Raw genomic sequence first — 12,977 nt, forward strand, 5'->3', positions numbered from 1 at the left:
GGAAATTAAACATCTTATAATGACTGAATAGAACGCGTGCGTTGAAAAGCAAAAAGACACCGACGGGATTCGATACCGGGCTCCGCGATTCGTGGACGACGAATCTAACCACTCGGCCATCAGGCTTCCTTGGAATTCTCCTCAAAAACAATGTGTCTTAATAATAGGCGGAGAAACCCGGAGCATTGCTGTGTGCATCTGTTTTGGCTCCATGGGCGAACAGAATCGAAGTCGATATTTCGGGCAATAATGAATCATCTGTTTTGTTTGGAAAATTGTATACGGCAGCCTCATTAGTCGTAGGCCGTGTGCTAAACATGTCTTGTCGTTACGCGACAATGAACACTATTATTATGTAGCCTGAAACAGGTATTAGGGGCGGATTTTGAAATTTTGGCGGACTGGGGGGAAGGAGTCAGGCCCGTTAGATGTTTATATCCGATCTTATCATTTTTCATAATTGTATAGCCTATACATTATTCTGTGTGTGTCAGAGCGGGATTGGCGGGGCGGGATGGGGGGGGGGGGGGGGGGGGGGGGGGGGGGGGGGGGGGGGGGGGAGGGGGGGGGGGGGTTCGACCCCTGCTCTGGATCCGCGCCTGACTTCTATTCTTTGTATTTTGGACAGGGACAGATACGGATTCTCAACTCCGCCACTACTACTTTAGTATTGTGCGGACATTTTTAAAAAAGGAAACGATAATTGTTTTGACAGATTTTTTAAAAACAGTTTAAATCAGGCCTGTATTGCGTTCGCTTTTCAATCCTTCATCAGCCTGTGATCAGACATTATTTTCGTGCAAAATAATGTGAAGAGCAAGTTTTCATCCTTAACTCTCAAAATACGAATATTGAAATGTAAACAAAAACAACCCTACACCAGGACACCACATTGCACTAGGGGCGCTGGTCACGATACCGATGTGCATCCTTTATGATAGCGCTTCGCTCGTACCCCGCCCTGCAAATAGGGCCCAAGTCGCTTGGCCGGTGTCATAATTATGAAAATCGGACTTCAACGAAAATCGGACTCTTTCCCTTATTTATTGGTTGATCACTCGCAAGTGAAAGGTCCCTCTCCCATAATGGTCCTTATTTAATCGCACTTATGACATCAACAATAGTATATCGCTCTAGATGATGAAATAGTGGGATTTACCGCGGCAATGTCGAACTTAATTTAAAAGGGTGGGAAGCAATGCGATGCATGCTAGCGCTGATATTTTTTTTATTTAAATTTGAAAACCGAAAATTGTGTTGCGGCTACAATGTACTGACAAAATACATATATAAAAAAAACAAAATTTTACAAAAAGTCGGTCATAGTGGCAAGTCTTAGCTTTGCGTTTACATGAAACACTCTAGGAAAAATAATTCGCTATATACTAATCATTAAACTCGGAACTGTCTCAATCTTTGGTCTGCTTTAACTTGACATTTGATCAAAATACACAGTATACTAAATGAATCTTATTTTACTTTGGCTGTGGTACATAATTTGTTGTCTTGAGTTAAAAGAAAGAGTGGGGAGGCGGGGGGGACCTCAATGTGGGGGAGGGAGAAATCTCCATAACCATGGAGCAATTCGGTAGGCCTATTCGCGGTACCGATGCATACTGCACGCATTGGCATGCATGACACTGTCACTGTGTGGGACAGCGGTCACTGTGTGACTGCAATGTAGTCTCCTAACAATGAGAGCTGCCATATTGCGGCTCGTTCAATACTTTGCTTTATAAAATCAACTTTAAGCCATTAATTTTAATACAAACATTAAAATTGTTCAATGTATAAAGTTTTTCTGTCTTTTATTGTTTTTTTACGATAAATATTGCTAAAATATATCCAAAGACCTTCCACAATATGTCAATATAAAAAGTACGATTTCATCATTTTGCAGAGGATGGTACGGAGCATGCGCAGTCGGCACTTTCGCATGTGTCTCATGCAATCACGAACCACTGTTAAGGCCAGATGCTGATCTGTTTCAAATAAAAGACGAAGTTTTACCCAAAGTTGTGGACTTTTTCCAAAGGTAACCTTGTTGGTGTTGACAGGAAACAAAGTAGGGTGACTTGGTTTCAATATGCCAACAGCTAGTCCGCAAAATACCGGAGAGTCATCGGAGCTGGCGGCGGCCGGTGATGGAGCGGGTGCACCGGCCGGGGCTGCCGGCCCGCCCAAGACGGAAGCACAGCTGAAGAAGGAGCAAGAACGAGAGGCCAAGCGACAGGCCAAATTGGAAAAATTGAGGCTGAAACAAGAGAAGCAGGCCAAACAACAGGCAGAAAAACCAGCTAAATCTGCGGTAGGTACTGATCTCATCTTGTTGTAGGCCTACTACTACTTGTTTCATCATCATCAGTCTGGGAGTGTCACATGTTTGTCAGTCAGTCATTGTCACTGTCTCAGTGTGTCACTGAGTTTCCAGGTTGTCGCAAAGTACGTGTGTATACAGGTATGCCAATTTAATTTAGTTTTACTTCAGCTTTGCATCGTCAAGTTTTATCATGTTCATGATCACCATCCCTGGAAAGAATGTTGCAACCTGATGCTGCTTATTTCTTCATATAGCCTAGGTCTAGGCCTATCATTTCAAGAAGTTCGTTCATCCGACTCATATTACCAGCAAAAATGATGATGGTAAGAGACCTGACATATCTGAAGACATGAATCAGGGACTGAGAAACGTTTTTAATTTTGTTCGGAAATACTTAAAACGCAGTGGCTATTGTTACGGCAGCCGTAACGCATTTCCCATTTTCTATCGTTACGGTAGACTGCAACCTGGCAACTTTTATAAAAAAACATGACAAGAAAATATAAAATTAGAAGGAAAAAAGTGAATTTGAACTTTATGAAATTCGGACTTTATTTCCCTTTTAAAAAAAATCCTCCAAAGCCTCAGGTTAGAAAATGAAAAAAATTTGAGTGCAAAACTGAGATTCGAACCCCCCAACCTCGCGGTGCAAAATCCTACCCTCTATCGGCTGAGCTGGCGCACTGCTCGACAAAACGTGGGGAAATAAATAATTATATACCTGCGTGCGTATCGAAAAATATATCGTAGAGGGCGCTAAACAACGAGTGCCGTAACGATAGCCACTTCGTACTTAAAACATTCTCTTGACTCCCCATAGACTTTGTCATGTTTGTACACAACCTCTGAAGTTGCGTCAGGTTGCATCATTCTTCCCGATCCCCTTCTTCATTTTGTCCTTTATTCATGTTATTCAATTGATGTGTTTATTTTGTTTACAAAAAAAAGAACCATGAGAAAGAGTGTGGCATCCAGATGCCACATGATTTCTTATTCATGTCTTTTCAACATGTTTCAACATTTTGTGTAATGACTGACATTCATTGACATTGAGATAAATACATGATGAAAAAACGTGGCGTCATGATGCAACATTCTTCCCATCTGTCTTTCTGAACAGTTATTGTAAGGCTGAGTAAAAAAAAAGAAAAAAAAAAAAATTCTCGGAAGGATTTCCATATACGAAGTTCACTCAACACCCTGTGTACAAACCCTATGAGATTGGACTGAAAAAGAAAATGCTTGTATTTCTCACTGCTCAAATTGACTTTGATGACATGAAATTGCTATCTGGGGGCTTGTTAGTCAATACAGAGGAAAATTAGTGAACTTCGCATATGGTAATCTTGCCCCCGACTCCACTTCTGCGATTGTGTACAAAGTCTATGGAGAGTCAAGAGTCAAGTATTCCTAACAAAATCGGAAATGTTTCTCAGTCCCAGATTCATGTCTTATCATCATTTTTTTTTGTAATGAGTGACCTTCATTGAGATGATATATGAAGAAAAAAAGTGGCGTCAGGTTGCAAAAAAAGAACAACCCAATTGACCGTCCTTGCCCGCATCCTTTTTGAAGAGGCATCCTATTTTTGTATTGTTTTTTTTTTTTATCTCACTTACTTGATACTTGGCAGTACTCAAAAAGCTAACTGTTTCTTGTTTTCCGCTGGACGGTCAACCGTTTTTTTTTTACTTCGCCTAACAAGTCTTTTTTCTGCGTGTTTTGCATCAGTTCCTCTTTTGTACAATTTGTAGTGAACTATTTTACATGTTTCGCATTGATTTTTTTCCCCTTTTATCATTTTTTTTTCTTTAGGCCAAGGAAAAGAAAGAGAAGTCAGAGAAAGTTTCAGCAACTTATGAGATTCCTACACCATCAGGGGAGAAGAAAGGTACAAACTTAAAACGATTACACCTGACCTGCTTTAGGCTACCATGTAATGTAAGCATATTAATTAATGGTAATTACACTTAAGGACTTGTAACATGATGATGTAGCACTTGGAAACTGAACAGAGTTTAACTTGGCTTTTCTGCTGTGACGTGTGGTCTTTATTACCATTAAATATAATAATAATAATATAATAATGGAGTCTTATATAGCGCACGTATCTACCAACAATTAGGTACTCAAGGCGCTGGAATTTATGTCAATTATTAAAGAAAGGTAAATAAAGTGTATGAGAAATATGAGACCCATTATGTAGCACCTTATAACGGTTTACAAGGTGCTGCGGCGCACATTGCAGCCACTGCCAGAAACACCGGGGCAAACCCCTTCTCTTTGCGATAAGTGTTACTGGGTTCTTTAACGTGCATTACACAACACACGTGACCTACGGCTTTACGTCCCATCCGAAGGACGAAGCAATAATGGTAAAGTGCCTTGCTCAAGAGCACAAGCACCATGTTCCCACGGCCAGGATTCGAACCCATGCACCACGGCACACAAGTCGAACACCGTAACCATTGGACCACAGCGCCCCAATATACATTGCACAAACAGATGATGTAATAGTAATAACTAACAATTGAAATGTTACTGAAGTGCACTCACCTTGAAGGCGCTGGATATTTGGCCGGTGCCAGTTTCCATTGAACTTTATTTTCCCAGAGGCTAAATCTGACTGGTTGATAAGGCCAACAAAAAATAATAATAACCCTAATTTTATCGAGAAAAATGTGAAAAACCTAAAAAAAACCCATCAATTTCTATCTTTTTACCCATGACTACATGCAGACACAGGTCTACATAAATGTATGATCAACACAAATAAATGCCCCCCCCCTCCCAAAAAAATACCCTACCTACCTTCCACAGTACCCTATTTTCAAATGCCATGTAATCAGAAGCGGAATATTCTGTTTTTTTTGGCCAAATAAAAATGTACATCATATTGGCAGCGTCGGCTTTCTTTTAGTAATATGCTAGTCTGCTGAGGAATCAAAGACAATCTCCAGCAAACTGAGGTTTACTAAACTAAAGCCAGCGGTGCCTACATGTATATGACCTAATTATAAATGAGCCAATCAAAGAAAACCTCGGAGAAGAGCAGTTTACTTGAAACCAGAGCCACTCAAATATCCACAACCAAGAGTGGAGAACAAGTGTCACACTACTTCATCAACATGTACGTCCCAATCACTCTTTTGAGGGCTTGACGTCTGTTGAAAGAAAGTGCTGAAGAACATGCTAGTGTGACATTTTGTAGGATTGAGGGAGGTTCTTAACAAAAATGCCAAAGGTTAGGGAGTCACAGAAACTAATGGGAGTGGCTTGCCCGTGTGATGTAAACATGTACATGTACAATGTGGTCGTGTGCTCCTATTCTAGATGTGAGTGGTCCGTTACCTGATGCCTATAGTCCAGCCTACGTAGAGGCTGCGTGGTACCAGTGGTGGGAAAAGCAAGGATTCTTCAAACCAGAATATGGAGTAAGTGTGGAAAACTATTCATCTCCGATCCCCAAATTGAAAGAAAACACTATTTGGTACCTGAAATTGACATTATACATTGTAAATGTCTTGTATTTAAAAACTTATAACTATTACTTATTGTTTACTTCACAGAGGAAAAGCCTGAAAGACCCCAACCCCAAGGGCACGTTCATGATCTGCATCCCCCCACCCAATGTGACAGGTTCCTTGCACGTTGGCCACGCCCTCACTAATGCTGTGGAGGACGCCCTCACCAGATGGTAAGTAGCCAGTTCAGAGAAGTTGTGCTCTTGACAGTTTGCTACTGGACAGAAAAGTGTGCATTTCTAATTGTAACTTACCTTTGTTTGAGACTCAAAGGCACTTAATATTATGCTCATAAATGCCTGAGCTAGTTTACCCATTGTATTGGTTGAGAGCCCATCATGTGGGTGGACTTACACCGCCGTTTAAACACGGGTCAACGATGTTCAAAACCAGTATCGAAATCGGGCACTCCATGCCAAATATGTCGTGCGCCCTCTACAACTGGCTGCTTAAACGCCATCTTGTGATCACTGAAATGATCTCCATATACAGAGAATAAGATGTTGAGCAAACCACACGCATAACGCGCACCATAGAAGTGTCCTGAAAATGGATACTTGTTGAACAAAATATCAACAAAATTTTGTCCTTTGTCTGACTTTTTGGGAAAGTTTCTGACCAAAAAGGTATATTGAAAGGGAATGATAATTGTGGTGGAGCAGTTTTAAACGTCTGGTTTAAAACTGGTTGGGGGCCTCGGCTTGGGCCATTATTGACGGCCAGGCCCCTAAAAGGCCCCTAACAGGTGTTAATGCCTGGTTTACAGCAGACATGGCAATTTTCTGCTTGCTTGTAGTGAATATTTGTTCGTAGTGAACATTTGGTTTAACGATCATAATGAACTTTTCTAGAATTAACATATAATTTTTATTAAGTTCCGTGATCACCATTGTAACGGTAACAGAAAGAGTAAAGTATTTATTTGGCAGAAAAATTTTCAAATCGAAAAGGGTCACCATTGACCTGCATGTAAGTGAAGAAAGTCATATCATATTTAGTATTCACATTTACGTCTTAAAGTACCAGGTTAACAAAGAAATAAACTCTTTTATTTCCTTGGATAAGTAACGACTTTGGGGTTTCATAAATAATGTTACAGTGCAACCCTAACTGCTCAAGAACTGTATTGTTTTAAATGGATTACTAAGAGTGGCCTGAGGTCGACCTGCACTTTGTTTGCGTCGCGACTGAACCATCAGCAGCACGCAGAAAAGTAATGCTCAGGTCAAAAAAACTGAAATCGTGTGATTCTCGTGGAACAAGTGGCATCTCGACACAAATAATCGCGCAGCCATGCTCACATCACGCATGACGCGATGACGATTTCACGGCATAGGTGTGATCATGTGACGTTTTCAAAATGGCGGTACCCGTGTTTATAACAAACGATTTGCTAATTAAGGCCAAGTCTGTTCATTTGACCATTTTTACCCCATTGTGGCTACAAAATGAAATAAGATGATCCGAATGTGCGCCGACATCTTAACTTCACACAGGTTGACTGCGATTGATTCCCGCCTGCCAGGAACACGTTCCGTCGTGGCCCAGAAGTTGAAAATGATGACTGATGCCGATCGTCTTGATATCGTCGAAGTTACACTCAGGTCACAAAAAATTGGCGACTGATATGTTCCCAACAGTCGTAGCTCAGGCGCAGCTTGATCCTGTTCTGTGTTGTGGCAAGGTCGACTTGAGTGCGGCCTAAGGGAATAAACACACACATGTACCATGAAATACAATGTATGCAGAAGGTGAAGAGTTGTTAAATGCTTCCAGTATTGTCTTTACTTTTCAGGCATCGTATGCGAGGGGAGATGACCCTTTGGAATCCAGGCTGCGATCACGCTGGTATCGCGACCCAAGTCGTCGTTGAGAAGAAGTTATGGAGAGAGCAGAAGCTCTCCAGGCATGACCTGGGAAGAGAGAAGTTTGTTGAACAAGTCTGGAAATGGAAGAACGAGTAAGGATTAAGCAAACTTTTAGTTGACATAATAAATATCATCATGTGTACTTGGTGCGGTTGGATTTGAGTTTGGACTCGAACCTGGGACCTTCTTTTACTACCGAAGATATCGGGCGAATTGCAGACTCCAACATTAAAAGGATTCAAATACAAATGATAATGATAGCAATTTTGTCTTTTCTGGTATTCATTGTCACACGCATCAGGAGGTGTTCCACTAAAATTGAACATTGGTTTATTATTTTTTTTACACTTGCCTGGACCCATTCTTAAATTAAGGTTCGTCCAAAAAGTTCCCCAAGTGTCATTTTGTCATGGAAGTTGTACATGTATATAACAGTTCAGTAGGTGGTTCAAGTTTTACTATTGAATTTTAAGTGGGGGGGAAATGTCGGCACGCATTCTTGTCTTCCGTGCCAAGTCAAGCAGATTGTTCCTAAATTCTCCATGGCCACCTTTTAACTCAATGTCAAGTTGTCAACCATGAGGTACAAGTTGAGTCAATATTAGTGTTAAAGTTTGTACTACTCCAAATTTATTTTCGTCACACTTTTCTTTCCTTCAGGAAAGGCGATCGCATCTACAACCAGATTCGCCTGATGGGTTCGTCCGTGGACTGGGACCGGGCCTGCTTCACCATGGAGCCCAAACTGGCCAATGCCGTGCAGGAAGCCTTCATACGCATGCACCAGGATGGAACGATATCGCGCAGCAACCGATTGGTCAACTGGTCGTGTACTCTGAAAAGTGCCATCTCAGATATTGAGGTACGGCTACCCAGGAATGACGTGGCTACAGAAAGCAGGAAGAATTCAATACATGGACATCATTAATGTTTCCCTGCAGTGACCTATCAGCCATCAGAAAGTGATAACATGTCCTAAAAAGTCATATTAGCAGTGAAAATATTTAAGCATTTACTGAGAAAACACTTGGAATTTTTCAGACCAGTCTCATAGGGTTTGTGCACAGGGTGTCAAGTGGTGTCCAGGTAAGGAAATCTTTCCAAGCCAACAGTATCACACGTGTGACAGGCATGCAACTTTTCCTCGGATCAGCTGATTCCCTTTTTGTTTTACTTCAGATGTGTGCCATTGAAAATAGAAAAACACTGTACAAAGTTTGGGAAAAATTTGAATTTCCTCTTTTTTTGTGATTTCCCAGTTGCATGTCTATGTGAGGTTGCATCAGCCACTGCATGCTGTTGGCAACTTCTAAAAACCTTGGCTTTCTCCCTAGCTCTGGAGTGGAGACTTTCCCACTCCAATTGGGAAAGTCTCTGACGTTTTGAGTGCAGTATGAGTCCCTTTTCAGCTACGGTAATATCAATATTTTTTTATACAAAGCTGTACAAAAATTGAAAGAGCTACAAGTGGTTTCAGTGCCAGATGTTAAGATGGGCCTGAATATAAGGTTGAAGTTGAACCGAATCCTAGGTTTCAATAATGGCTATATGCTGTATTTATGAACTTCACTTCAGGCTATCTTAATGTGTTTTTCTTTTGGGAACCTATGCATTCATCTTGAGAGTGATTCAAGTGCAGTTTCTACTAACCAATGTGTTTACTGTGTGTTTCTTTCACACAGGTTGACAAGCGTGAGCTGCCTGGACGGACCTTGCTCTTCGTCCCTGGTTATGTGGAGAAGGTTGAGTTTGGAGTGCTGGTCTACTTTGCTTACAAGGTAGAAGGCTCAGGTAAATCTGGATAAATAAGATTTTCAGAGATACATGAAGAGAGCTACACATAGATTTTATCATGCTGCCACCATTTCAGTCATGTTCCCGTGCCCAATAACGCACTGAATGATAATGTGGTTTTTTTTGCGAAAAGGAACCAGACTATGTTTTCTTCCAGCCTCGATTTGGTTACGTTGATTTGAATGGGACAAAAATCAGGATGGCCGCAACATGATAATGGTCTATTGCATGGAACTCAGTGGATAAGTATGCTCTCAGTGGTTTAAAGATATAGTCCATCATTTGTAATTTGTGCATTTTGTTCATTTTAAGCAAGAAAAGTGCTCAAAATCTAAAGAAGGGTACTGAACAACTAACCTGATGAAGTTTCAGCTCAGCTTCAGCTGTACATTCCGAGAAAAACAGCATTCTAGGATCTCAATTTCAAATCAAAAGTTGCTGAATCATGTTTTGAATCGGGCCTGAATTCAGTGTCCGAGACACGTTCTCACTGAGCCGATTGCAGTTACTCGATGTCGCGCACTGATCCGACGAATTATAGCAACTGCGTGTGCGTCGTGTCAATGCTTGCGCGGGCTTCGCCGAATAACATAACAAACTAATTTAGATTTTCTTACGGTGCGTCTTAAGAAGCACCGTTGGAAAGGCCTTCTTTTGTTGATTACTTCAAAATGACAGCTTGCCAGAAAGAATAATTTCACAGGGAGTTTAGTCCCCTTACTTTCTTTCAACCAAGTATGTTTTTCAACAATAATTACGCCAGTTACTTTTCGGATAGCTGCAAATCATGGACTATAGCTTTAACATCTCTGTTTAGATTGAAGAACACTCCAGCCCAGTGTCAGTTGTGCACCATGGTTCAGGTGTATTCCTGTTTTATGCAAAGACGGCATGGGTTTGTGCTCATTCAGTTGCACGAAAAATCTAAACTGAGTATTTTTCTGTGGACTCTGCTCGTTAGTAGGTTCAAAGTGTTCTCCAACCTGTAAAAATACACTGGTGCCCCGCCATACTTTTTGAGGCACCCACCATGCTTTAAAAGATGCCGCCATGCTTCAAAAAAAAATAAAAGTATTTTAGCTAGAAACTCTGCCAAAAGAGCAGTAACATGCAACACTTGTCAAACTGACAAGCCTTCCCATTGTAGCAATCCATCAGGTCAAAAATCTCAAGGTCAAACTGCCTCAAAGTCCCTGGTCACTGATGTATTAAAAAAAAAAATGATGCTGAGCCAGTATTGTACTTAACTGTTAGAAATGGCCTAAAAGCTGTTAGCCAAACCTTTTCCAGTTCCTTGACAGAGCCATACCTGAGCATTCGTCATTGTTACTTGTTATGTTATTTCAAATGTGTCTGTTTATATGTAGATGAAGAGCTGATCGTTGCGACCACCCGTATTGAGACCATGTTAGGAGATACGGCCGTCGCCGTTCACCCAGACGATGCACGTTTCAAACATCTACACGGCAAGCGGGTCATCCATCCCTTCCGCAGCTGCACGCTGCCCATCGTTTGTGACGAGTTCGTCGACATGAACTTTGGGACTGGTAGGTTGAACATGGAGCTCATCCGTTGAACAATTGTTGTGACCATTTTTGCACTTCTCAGTGTTGTAGTAAAAAAGGTTTCCATAAATTCTTGTTCAACTGCAACTGAGTGCTGCGCCGGTAAAAAGTTGCACGAAAAGTATGCCAGTTAAAATTTGCGTGGCGTGATCGATATGTGGTGCTGGAGTGTTTTGCAATAAGTATTTTATAACTCTGGCATACATGTACAACTTGTCCTGGGATCCGCTGATTTCCTGGTTTTTTTTACTTCTCATGATTGCCATTACAAATTGAAAAACACTGTACAAAGTCTTGTGTGGTTTAGAATTTCTTCGTTTTTTCCTCAATTGCTAGTTGCATGCCTGAAACTATAAAGGGCTTTGACGTGCTAATCAGATGTGATCAGTAAACTGCTGTTGACAATAAACTTACCGTCGACAAAAAAGTGGCACCTGACAATAAAGCGCCACAACTTTACGATAAAAGAACTTCCCAATCGCGTGTGTTGCGTGCGCGTTTGTTTATGAAAATGGAGGACACTCACGTGCAACATCATCGGTGAATCGAGGGCAGGAACCAAATCAAGGTCGTAAACGCGTACAAAACCAATGAGAGCTGTTACGAAAAAAATTATAGTACAAACAAAGAAAAAGGGAAAAGGAACAAAAGAAAATCCTTGATTTACACCCTAAACAAATGTGCTAGTATGTGTGAAGGCTTTTGTTTTGAAATATTCAAACTAGCAAGAAGCTATTAAAATATTTGGTTGATGATCAAAAAATTCGAGTATTCGGTTTTTTGGGACAGCCCTATAGTAAAGTGTATGTATTGTTTTTTATTCTCTTTATCAACAGGTGCTGTGAAGATCACTCCAGCCCATGACCCCAACGATTACGAGGTCGGCAAACGCCATGACCTGGAGTTCCTCACCATGATCTCGGACGAGGGAAACATCACAGACGTCTGTGAGCAGTTCAAGGTGAGGTCATTGCTGATGTTATTTTTGAGGTCATTGCTTTGGTTATTACTGAGGTTATTACTGAGGTCACTGCTGAGGTCATTAATGAGGACACTGCTTAGGTCACTGCTGTGGCCGTCGCTGAGGTTTCCACTGAGGTAATTGCGAGGTCACTGTTGTCATTGCTGAGTTCAATGCTGAGGCCATTCCTGGGTCACTGTTGAGGTTATAGCTTAGGTTACTGATTCAGCCTTCGCTGAGGTTTTGATGAGGTCACTGCTGAGGTTATTACTGAAGTCATTGCTGAGGTCATTGCTGAGTTCACTGCATTAGTCACTGCTGTGTTCACTGCTGTGGCCGTCGCTGAGGTTTCCACTGAGGTAATTGCGAGGTCACTGTTGTCATTGCTGAGTTCAATGCTGAGGCCATTCCTAGGTCACTGTTGAGGTTATTGCTTAGGTTACTGATTCAGCCTTCGCTGAGGTTTTGCTGAGGTCATTACTGCAGCGGTCATTGCTGAGGTCATTGCTGAGGTCATTGCAGAGGTCATTGCTTATAAGCTCACCTATTACAGTTACATTTTGCCCTGTATGAATCCATACATCCACATAGACTCCGTGCACAAACAGTAGATGGCGCTTTGTGACCACTTTCTAAAACCTGAGTGGGAGGGACATGCCACCTGTGCTTAGTTTATCCCATGCCTATGGCCTGAAGGACACACAACTTATTTGTTTTCCAAGCATTGTTGGCATTTCGGCAGAACATCCCTCCCAGTGGTCTCCCAAACTCTCTATTTGTAATTGGGGGGGCACTTGTGCAGGGAGTCCATAGCACAGTGGAGTGGTTTGGATGTTATAGGGTCTGAAGAGTGGAGCATTAAAGGGAATGTACATCATTGGCTTTTGCTGTAATTTTCAGAAATGAACTAATTGGGGGGTTAGTATAATAGATCAAATATTGTTA

At 41.5% G+C, this 12,977-nt stretch overlaps 1 protein-coding gene across 1 annotated transcript in view; it reads left to right on the forward strand.

Annotated features, from left to right (window-relative positions):
* The first annotated feature begins 1,907 nt into the window (after positions 1–1,907).
* Positions 1,908–12,977, forward strand: part of LOC119721934 (valine--tRNA ligase-like) — a 28,516-nt gene continuing 17,446 nt past the window's right edge. Inside the window, exons 1-9 of the mRNA XM_038191889.1 lie at positions 1,908–2,308; positions 4,136–4,211; positions 5,654–5,754; positions 5,890–6,017; positions 7,640–7,804; positions 8,373–8,574; positions 9,395–9,503; positions 10,874–11,053; positions 11,908–12,032. Coding sequence (XP_038047817.1) covers positions 2,087–2,308; positions 4,136–4,211; positions 5,654–5,754; positions 5,890–6,017; positions 7,640–7,804; positions 8,373–8,574; positions 9,395–9,503; positions 10,874–11,053; positions 11,908–12,032 — 1,308 coding nt within the window. The 5' untranslated portion in view covers positions 1,908–2,086. The remainder of the gene's footprint in view (positions 2,309–4,135; positions 4,212–5,653; positions 5,755–5,889; positions 6,018–7,639; positions 7,805–8,372; positions 8,575–9,394; positions 9,504–10,873; positions 11,054–11,907; positions 12,033–12,977) is intronic.

Source organism: Patiria miniata, unplaced genomic scaffold (genome assembly GCF_015706575.1).
Source record: "Patiria miniata isolate m_02_andy unplaced genomic scaffold, ASM1570657v1 HiC_scaffold_14, whole genome shotgun sequence".
NCBI classification, from domain to species: Eukaryota; Metazoa; Echinodermata; class Asteroidea; order Valvatida; family Asterinidae; genus Patiria; species Patiria miniata.